Source organism: Natator depressus, chromosome 15 (assembly GCF_965152275.1).
Source record: "Natator depressus isolate rNatDep1 chromosome 15, rNatDep2.hap1, whole genome shotgun sequence".
Classification (NCBI taxonomy): Eukaryota; Metazoa; Chordata; order Testudines; family Cheloniidae; genus Natator; species Natator depressus.
Genome location: NC_134248.1, coordinates 3,998,379 through 4,008,172, shown reverse-complemented (window position 1 = coordinate 4,008,172; position 9,794 = coordinate 3,998,379). Strand labels below are relative to the sequence as shown.

Here is a 9,794-nt window from a genome sequence, read left to right as displayed (position 1 = left end):
CCAGAGGTGCCCAAATCTCTGAACTGCCCGGCCCAGAGGTGCCCAAGGCTCTGAACTGCTCGGCCCAGAGGTGCCCAAGGCTCTGAACTGCCCGGCCCAGAGGTGCTGGGGGTCAGCCCTGACAAGCCCCGGCACAAATTAAGCACCGGGCAAATGACCAGTAAGAAGGGCATTGTGGCTTCCCATGTTCAATACTCTTGGGGGTTCCAGGTAAATGTGCTGAATTACAGGTAAAAAGATACTCAGCTTCGTTCCCAGAGGTGCCTGGCATCGGGAAGACAAGCTGAGCTCTTGCCAGATCATACACCATCACCACCCGGCTTTTCCACATAAAAAGAGCACGTCCCTGCTTTCCCATCAAGTGACCTTTATTTCTGATTAAGAGAACAATAAAAATACAAGAAAGGAGAGAGAGCAGGGAGGGGGAAGGGAGCTGGGGGAGCACAGAGCACAAGCCGATTGGTCCCGTCCCGTCAGGGCTAGTCCTCAACCGGCCCCCGGGGCCATTTTCTGAAAGGAGGAAGTTGCAGAGCAGGGAGAGACCCCTCCAGTAATGCCTGCCCTGCCCCAGGGAGGGCTCCTGACAGGGTGGGGGGCTGAGAGGCAGCTGTCAGAGGAGCGTGCAGTAGGATTCCTCCTCTGCAGCATGGCTACCATTTGCAAACATCTGGTTCTCAGTGATGGGGTATTCTTTGTCCGTAGTCCGAGACTGCAGATCAAAATCATCTCCTTCAGCTGCTCTCCATGTCTGCTGCAACTGAAATAGGGAAACACAGAGTTGGCGGGTTACTGCTTTCCAGACAAATTGCCCTTAGCTGGGGGCTCCGGGAGCAGCCAGGTCCCTGTGGCTGCCACCATGGACCCTTGTAATACGGGCAGAATTAAGGATTTGCACGATTGTTTTCTCAAGGAAGAATTAAATTTGACATTTCAGGTGTCCCCTCCTGACCACACCACAAGGCTGCTCCACCCAAGCCCGAGCCCCTAGCCCTACCAGTCTAGGTCACATCAAGCACTCACTACTGTGTGAGCTGGGAAAGGAGGGAGATGGGGGCACAAGTGAACCCCGGTGACCATAGTGCATGGTGCAGTTGAATTGCTGGGAAGACCCAGGAGAGTCTGAAGTGAGGGGCCCCTGGCCTCACCCAGCCAACGGGGCTTGTCTGGGAGGAGTCAAGGGAAGGAGCCCAGTGCAGTTTCTGTGCACACTGCTTTGTGTGACTCAGTAGGGCAGAGCAAAGTCCCCATAACAGAGCACCAGACACACCGACAGCCCCAGAGTCGGACAGACGGGCAGGTCAGCGACTGCTGGCGCAGTGAGGAGAGACCACTGAGGGCCACAGAGGCATCAAATGCAATTGCTGTCTCTCTCTTGCAGGGACGGGGCATTCCTCCTGGCTGGGGCCAGCCGTGCTGCGGTAGGGAGACGGAGCAGGGCGCTGGGCTACCCTACCCCCTCCAGTGCACGGGAGGGGATGCCCAATGGGCTGGGCTGTTTTACCCTTAGACACAATATGAGCCACTGCAGGAAATCCTGCCCTCACCGGCACATTCCAGGGCTGAACCGCGGATCCATTGCGCTTCCAGCAGCATTTCTGGGCACAGCAGCGCTCAGCCTCCTCTGCAACCAGGTCCCAGCGGCTCCCGTGCCCCACGATCCCCGTTGGATCTGCCGGGTCCAGGATGATGGGCCTGAAATTCAGGGAGACACAAAGAGTCACGGTGCAGATTCCAGCCGGGCAGAGACAGGGGTGCTGCAGCCCAGCTGGGCATAACCCTGCTGCCTGACCCCTCCAGCTCTGTCCTGCTAAGCTCCCGTCTGGTCTTCCTAGGACACGGTGCGGCTAGTTAATGGCTGCTGCCACCTGGCCAGACGTCACAGACCTTCTTCATTTGCTTTAGCTGCTCTCTGCTCGCTGTCAGCCCTTGCCTAGCCCTGAGCTCTAAGGCCTGGCTCTCTCCGTTCTCTCAGACCCCGGGTGTCTCTCGGACCCCACCCACCTGGGCAGAATGAAGACTGAGTCCATCCTATTCCCTCCTTCACCAGTTCCACTTCCCCAGCGTCTCCCACATATTGTGTGTTAATAATTATTGCCACTGCCTAGGGTATCTTGGCCATTCAGAGCATTAAAGCCCTGCCCCACTTGACGCTGACGCTGGGGCGTCTCTCGTTCTCCTTGCCCCCAGGGTGCTGTGTCTGGGTCATCAGCAGTGAGTTTCACACACAAAGGGAGCTCCCTGCCCCCAGCTGTGCATGGGGGGATCACAGGCAGGTCCCCATTGCCACGGGGACAGGGAGCCGGGATGCACACACAAGGGTGTGGTGGTGTTTGCAGGCACCTGGATTTATAGAGCTGAGACTTCAGGTACCATCCCAGGGTTTCATTCTCAAAGCCGTAGTTGATGGTCCAATAGACACAGAGCTGGGCATGCTGCCGGATCAGCTCCAGCACCGTCCGGAAGCCTTCAGCCATGTTGAAGGCTGGACCCCTGCCCCCTCTCTCCCAGGCATAGACAGACAGGAGCTCCAGCGCGTACTGGGGGGGCAGGGACTCTTTCCACCCCAGCTTCTTTTTGTGGGGAAGGACATACTGGGGTGGACAAAAGGAACAGAGGTGAGACCGACAGGCAACAAACCCTCATTCACGCCTAATTCATGCCCGGAAATCCACTCAGAAAAGGTGGGAAGGTCTGGGAGACAGGGGGAGGAGACAGAGCTGGAGCAGGGGGAGCTCCCGACAGCAGGGCCCTCTCCGGGGTACCTTGGTGTCTGCCGGGCCTCCAGCTGCATATTCCCAGCATGACTCTGTCCCCCGAGAGCTGCAGGGGGGCTGTGGGGAGCCAGTGCAGCTGCTGTACCTGTTTGTACCAGTGTTTCACCAGGCGGATCAGACTCTTCAGTTTGGTGGGGAGAGCCATGATGAAATTCCTCTGCAGCTCGGTGAAGCAGGGGGAGAACTCGCTCCCTTCAGGATTGCTCTCTGTCAGCCTGATGTACACCGCGGGGTCGGGTTTATAGCCTCTGTACAGCTGGCCTAGCAGAGAACGAACACAGGCGTGTAGGCCATGGGTAGCTAAACACTGTATGTACCCAAGTGCTGTGGGTGGCATGGCCACTCCTCACCCCGCTCCCTGTGCCCACTACTCCGAGTGGGGCCTGGCGTTGCAATCACAGACCCAGTGCTCATTGGCTCCTGACCTTTCCCTGCGAGTTTCTCTTCCCCTTCCCATAGGAACTACTTTGCGTGGCAGAAGGATACACTTCATTCTGCTCACTCCCACCTCAGATTGTTTTTTTCAAAATTTTTGAAAGGAAAGGGAAAGTAAAGGGGCCAGACTCCATCCTGGCAGAGGCAGATCCTCACTGCGGGCCCCTGCCAGGTGCGTCCTTGGCCTGCCTGCTCAGCCTGGCTGGGGCGTGGCCCAGCACATCACCCTTGGCTGGCACAGCTGCGGTGGGCCCAGAGAATTCATGCAGCTTGTGATGATTGTTTCTGGAGGCCCCTCAGGCCTGTTGGGAGATCAGAGCAGTCCTGAGGTGATGAGCGGCTCTCGTGGGGTGGAGGGTGAGATGGGCAGGTGGACTGGAGGGCACTGTCACCAGAAAGCAGCCGGATGTGGCAGCGGGACCGAGGAGAGTTGGGCTGGGAGTGCTAGCCATTAGCTGGGTCCAGATTGTAATCCTGGTCCTCCCCCGGCCATGTATTGCCCCTCACACTTGGCCCCTAGTTCCCACTGAGCTGAGCGAGTGCTTGAAGCTTTGAGTCGCCTGCTGCATGTGTCTCCACTCTCTCTGAAAGTCCTGGGAGTCATTCAGATAAGGCTCTTCCCTGAGGCCAAATGCTGCTTGCTTGCTCCTGAATGGTTAAATTTAAACAGTGACTAACAATCCCCCCCCCGCCCCTCGCTATTAGCTGGTGCCTCTATTCTGAATCACAGGTGGGCAGGACAAGCGAGAGGAAGAGAAGCAGTTTAGGGGAGGTACAGGAAACACACTCCCTGGATGGTGCTTTCTTTTGATGAGGGCTAGTGCACAAGGAGGAGATCAGGTGTGCATAGGGTATGCATGTGTGATGGCCACCTTCTTGATCTGGGATTGAACTGGAGTCCTGCAGACCTACAAGCATGGTACAGTGTGAGCTAAAGCTGAAACGTACAGCAACCGACTCCTCTGCTCTGTGGAGTGGATACAGAGGGGAAGCCGTAACCACACTGACCAGTGGGTGAGGCACATCCATGCACTTGAACATCCACGTGAATTTACACCTGCAAAGCTAGACACGTGAGATACATTTGCAAATCATAGTGGGGAAGTTTGGCCATGAGATTCCCCTTAAAATCTCCTGGTATCACGTGCTTACAACACAGCACACCCCAGAGAACATGGAGCCATCGCTATCTCGAAAGTAGCAAGAGCTCTGGCAATGTGCCATGGGAATCGAGAGAGACTAGACAGTCATTGAGAAACACGGCCCCTGCCCTGGGAGTCCAAAACAGTGCATCTTACCTAGGGCGTCGAAAGCCGGCAGCACATCAAAATCAATATGCTCCCCCGTGGTATTAGATGTTAGTGTAAAAGTGAGCACACGGGGGTTCTCCCACTTTGTTTTCTTAATGCTCAGCACTAGGTCTTTTCCCAGAGACCCTCTGCATTCCTCCAGCCTTGTCTGGATTTCAGCAATGATTTTTTTCCGTTCTGCTTTCAGGGCCCGGAAATCTGTAATCTTGCTGACAAACACAACGAGGTCCACATCGGAGACGTCTTTCAGGGCCGTGCCCTTCCCTGACGAGCCGGCCTGGAGGAGAAAGCAAGAGACAGAGAGAGAGAGGTCCCACTGAGTCCTTCCGCAGAGAGCTCAGCTGTGGCCCACCCATCTGGAGGAGCTGCTTCCAGGGCCACCCTGGAGACACCCCCTGTAGGACATCCCACCGCTCACTCACGCGTGGGATCAGGGCCGAGCTGATGTGGTTTTGGCCGGTGGCTATGGCAAACTGAGTCCTAGCCTTGGGACTGAGCATCGGCGGAGCAGGGAAAAGGGGCTTCCTCAAGAGTTAGGGCTGATTCTGGTCTCAGTCACAGGGGTTTTACACCGTGGACCTCAGCCGCGTTCCTCCCATAGATTCAGGCCCTTAGTCAATTCTTCATTTGACTTCAGCCGGCGACTCACATGAGTAACTGCTCCCCAATGGGAGGTAAAGTGGTCTGGGAGGGAAAATCTGATAAAGGACGAGGCCTGGGTGATCTAGCATTGGTGGGGCTGGAGGCCCAGTGTTGGTACCGGTCGTTATTTAAGGGCCCAGGCCAGGGCTTCCGGGGAGGGGTCCCCAGTGGGGAAAGAACCATTTTAGCCTGGAAGAGGGCTGGCAAAAATGAGTTATTTTTGTTTGGACCCCTACATGTCTCTGGAAGGGGCCAACCCTCACTGGGGCTCGGCCGAAGGTTAATCCGACCTCACTTGTTAAAAGCCTGGAGGAGACCATGTGCAAGCACCGCAGAGGGGTGGCAGGCGCAGCAGTGTGCCCAGCTGGGAGGGGGCTCAGGGGTGATCTAATCACACCCACCCTGCCCCCAGCTTTATAATGGGTCACTAGTGTTGTTAACTGCCCTTACACTAGCGGGTCACATGCTGCATTGCTCACGTGGCTTGAGCTGCGTGTTTCCAACTTCTTCAGTGCACGCAGCTCTGCAAGTTTTCAAAAAGAATTTGACAAAGAGATTCTCTGGATGTGATGTATTGCTGGGCCCTGGGGCCTCCCACCCTGGTTGGGGGCTGGCCAGACTGATGGCAAGGGGCCCAGCTGGGGTATGTGGGATCAAAAGAAACAGCTGGGGGGGAGGGGCTGGAGTGGGGGCAAGAGCCCAGCTGAGACTAACAATCACCCTAAAAGTGACTCTGCTCCCCTCCCCCGGCTGGGAGGCCACTGCCTTCCCCCATAGCCAGAGTGACCAAACAGTGATTTTAGTGCAAATCCGGGTTTTCCAGTTTTCGCCAGGGCCATTCTCCACCCTTGACTCTGGCATCATCCCCTGCCCGATGCACTGCAGCCCCAAATGCCAGACCCCGAGCCCCATGTCCCAGGGGGCCATCGGTTGGGGGGTCTCGCTAAGGGAAGGGCCATTCGGCAGATATTTTGCCTGCCCTCTGGCTCTCCCCAGACACAGCCCTGCACAAATACTGACAGTGACTGTCTGTCCCCCATTTCCCCACACTGGGGTCCTGCACCTGGGAACTAGCCCCACCTCCCCGCTTGCTCGCCCCTTCCTCAGACACAGGCAGAGGGGTCCCCGACCCTGCGCCCTGATTTACAACAGCATCACCCTAGCTGTGTGCTGATCACCATTGAGAACATTCACCTCCTGGACTGTTCCCCCTCCCCTTCCCACTCCCCCCAATACCTGGAGAGGCAGGGTGTGTGCACCCCATCTCCATCACTCACCTTAACCACCTTCAGCACCCGCATGGTAGAGCCAGAGTTTCTGAAGCAGTTTTGGGTCAGAAATAGGAAGATTGTGTGAATGGCTGTGCTGATCTGCATCTTGAAAACTTGGTTGGGCTGCAGGTCGTTGGTGATGAATGTATCGAGTTCGTCAGCTGGCATCTGGTAGAGCCCCATGCTCTGGTTGAGCTCCATGAGGAGGCGAACAACAGGGGCTGCCCAGGACGGGACTAGCCTGTGTGTGCCCCTGGCAGAGAGGGACCGTCTCTTGCTCCTTCTGGACTGCAACAGGCCCTGGGCAGGGAGGGGAACAGCAGATGCAGAGGGTTGGTTGCTGCATAGAGGCCTCGCCTCCTTTCACTTCCTCAGCTCTCTGATCAGTTTCGTTTCTCCCAGGCTGCTGCTTGCCCAGGAATGCTTTGGAGCCCACTGCCCTATGCCCCGCTTCCTGGCTGTAAACTGGAATCTCTGGCTGCCTTCCCAGAACTGCTCTTGTGCTGGGCTCAGCTATCTTGTCTGCTGCTCGGCATGCGTAGCCCTGGCAGGGTGAACGCGCAGATCCACGTTACCACGTCTCAGTGATTTCAGATCACATGTTTTCACTTCGCAAGTTGCAGATGGTTCCAGGCCAGCTGGATTCTGACAGTCCTTCCCTGTTTTTCCACCTCCTGCATCATCACCAGTAATCCAGTGTCCGCAGGCCAAACTCTGTCCTCTCCTCCTGCATTCCCCTCCCAGGGCTTGCGCAGGAGTCACTGACTGGCCCTGGAACGGAAATTTAGCAAATCAGCCTGTTGCTGGTGCATAAGGAGGAGAGTGATCATACGTCCCGTTTTGGCCAGGACAGTCCCTTTTTTAAGCCCTGTCCTGGCCCTCCTGACTTTTTTGGCAGAAGTGGACCTTTGTCCTATTTGCTCTTGCCAACTTGATCAGTCTGTTGGTGACACTGGGGCATTGCCACTAGGTAACTCAAGGGGATGGAAGACCACGAGTGTCGATGAAGCCCCCTCGCACTAGGCCCAGGTGTCTTTGGCCCCCCCACTCCCGCCTGGAGGCACTCGCAGCAGCTCTGCGTACTAGACCCAAGTGTCCTTGGCCCCCCCCGCCTGGAGGCACACACCGCAGTTATGCCGAGGATCTGCAACAATATGCTGCAGAGTCAGACTGCCTGAAACTAAGCAAGGCCAAACAGGGCAGATATGGATTAACAATGCTGAATAAAGCAGCTTTATGTATAGTTTAACAAATGATACAGAGAACCAGGGAACTAGCTGGGAACTGGATTGGCTGGCTATATGGATACTTGGGGCAGCTTGCTATTGGATAAGTATGCTGGGAAAAAGGATGTATAAAAGCCTGTGTAACTTCCTGCTCTGTGTGCAGGATTGGAGATTCTATTCTCCCTGTACGTTTTTGCAGCTGCAAATAAACTTTTCTGCTCCTCCACCCCGTTGTGATTATTGGGTGTAGCACACCGGGTAACGAACCACTCAAGCTGTTGTTCAGCCTCTCGGCACTGGGTGCCGGCAACAGCTTTTGGCGTCCCTGGGTGGGCTCGAGGCTGCAATTTAGCCTTGCCCGGACCTCTCCTGGAGGTCGAGGATTGCGGCGAGAACCGACGCCCAGTGCGCACCGGTGAGTTCACCGGGGCCTCGGAGGAGATGCGATTTGATCGACCCCGGAGGGCACAACGGTGCAACCCACTCATATAGTGGAGAAGCAGTTGTGGTGGACGACGGTGAAGAACTGGTCCCTTGGATAAGGTAGGAACCTTTTGAAATCCGGATTGTCTGCTCTGTTAGAACCTGGGGACGCCCAGAGTTACCCTGTAGGTATGGGACAGGGACAGAGCTCAGGGGTTAGGGCACTGTGTACGCCCCTAGAGTGCATTCTAGCAAACTGGAAGGTATTTGGTGTGGATCCGATGACTAAGAGCCAATTAAAATGATTCTGTACAGTTGACTGGCCTCAATATCAACTAGAGGACCAGGAGTGGTGGCCACCAGGAGGGTCAATTAATTACAACACAATCCTTCAGTTACTCCTGTCCTGTCAGAGAACAAGGAAATGGAATGAACATATGTATGCGCATTTGTTTCTGACTTTATGTACTCGACCAGATATTTTACAGCACTGTAATCTGACTCCGACTGGTTCGGTAGCAGCTAATGTTAGTCCCCAGACCCCCACCCCCACTGTAATGGCAGAGCCGGTGTCCCCTTCGGCCCCTACACCCACACCTTGTAAGTCCCCAATGGTTGGCCTATACCCCTTAATCACCGAAACTAAAGTCGCCCAGTCTGGATCGGACAGGCGTCCGGCCACGACTATGCAGGTTTATACTCATGTGCCCTTTAATCCTGTGGATTTGGCTGCTTTCAAAGCACAGGCAGGAGAGTTTTCCACCAACCCAAGCAGGTTTATATCAGTCTTTGAGGGGTGCCTCAGTAGTCACAAGCCGGACTGGGATGATTGTAACATCCTCCTGCGAACCCTATTGTCTGAGGTTGAAAGACAACAGGTTGTGTCCAAGGCAAGGGAGGAGGCGCAGAGACGGTACGACCGGGATCATATTAATGTCCCTGACCCGGAAGCACAAGTCCCCCGAGCAGACCCCAGGTGGGATCCAAATGATCATGGGGATATGACCCGCCTTACCTCCAATAAGGAGTTGCTTTTGCATGGACTCCATCACTCGGCTGTCCGACATAATAATTGGGCAAAGCCATATGAAGTAATGCAGGATTTAAAAGAAAGCCCAGGGGCCTTTCTACAGCGTATTCGGGACACCATTCGACAGAACACTAATGCAGACCCCGATGATCAGGCAACTGAGTCAATTATTAAGGGAATTTTTACGAGCAGAGAAGCCCCTGATATTAAGAGAAAGTTACAAAAAAGGAGGATTTAATGGGCATGACCATGGCACAAATCTTAGAGACTGCAAACTGAGCTTATAGTCTGAGAGAGACAGAGAAAGAGAGAAAGCAAGTGAGATTGATGGTAACAGCGCTACAGGCCAGCACTAAGAGAAGTGGCCGGGGAGGAAGGGGCCGTGGACACGACCGTCCGGGCCCACAGGAGAGACGACTGGGTCGCAACCAGTGTGCCCTGTGTCGACAGGAGGGACACTGGAAAAATGGGTGCCCAAAGAGGAAAGAAAAGGGGGGTGCCCCTATGATGGCGATGGTGGAGCAGGAATAGGGGTGTCAGGGGAGACGGACCACCCTACCCCCGGAACCCCGAGTAAAGATGCGGGTGGGAAGCTCAGAAATAGATTTTTTAGTGGACTCTGGAGCAGCCCGAACTGCTGTAAATCAGCCTCTTCAGTTGCCAGTAGCAGATTCCCTTCCTGT

General features: G+C 55.3%; 1 protein-coding gene across 1 annotated transcript in view; it reads right to left on the bottom strand.

Moving 5' to 3' along the window:
- Window positions 1–357: 357 nt before the first annotated feature.
- LOC141999530 (2'-5'-oligoadenylate synthase 2-like) overlaps window positions 358–9,794 on the bottom strand; it is a 32,365-nt gene continuing 22,928 nt past the window's right edge. The window contains exons 7-12 of the mRNA XM_074973066.1: window positions 6,439–6,792; window positions 4,508–4,796; window positions 2,860–3,035; window positions 2,341–2,591; window positions 1,545–1,692; window positions 358–757 (exon numbers count right to left, since the gene is read on the bottom strand). Of these exons, the coding sequence (XP_074829167.1) occupies window positions 611–757; window positions 1,545–1,692; window positions 2,341–2,591; window positions 2,860–3,035; window positions 4,508–4,796; window positions 6,439–6,792 (1,365 nt within the window). The 3' untranslated portion in view covers window positions 358–610. The remainder of the gene's footprint in view (window positions 758–1,544; window positions 1,693–2,340; window positions 2,592–2,859; window positions 3,036–4,507; window positions 4,797–6,438; window positions 6,793–9,794) is intronic.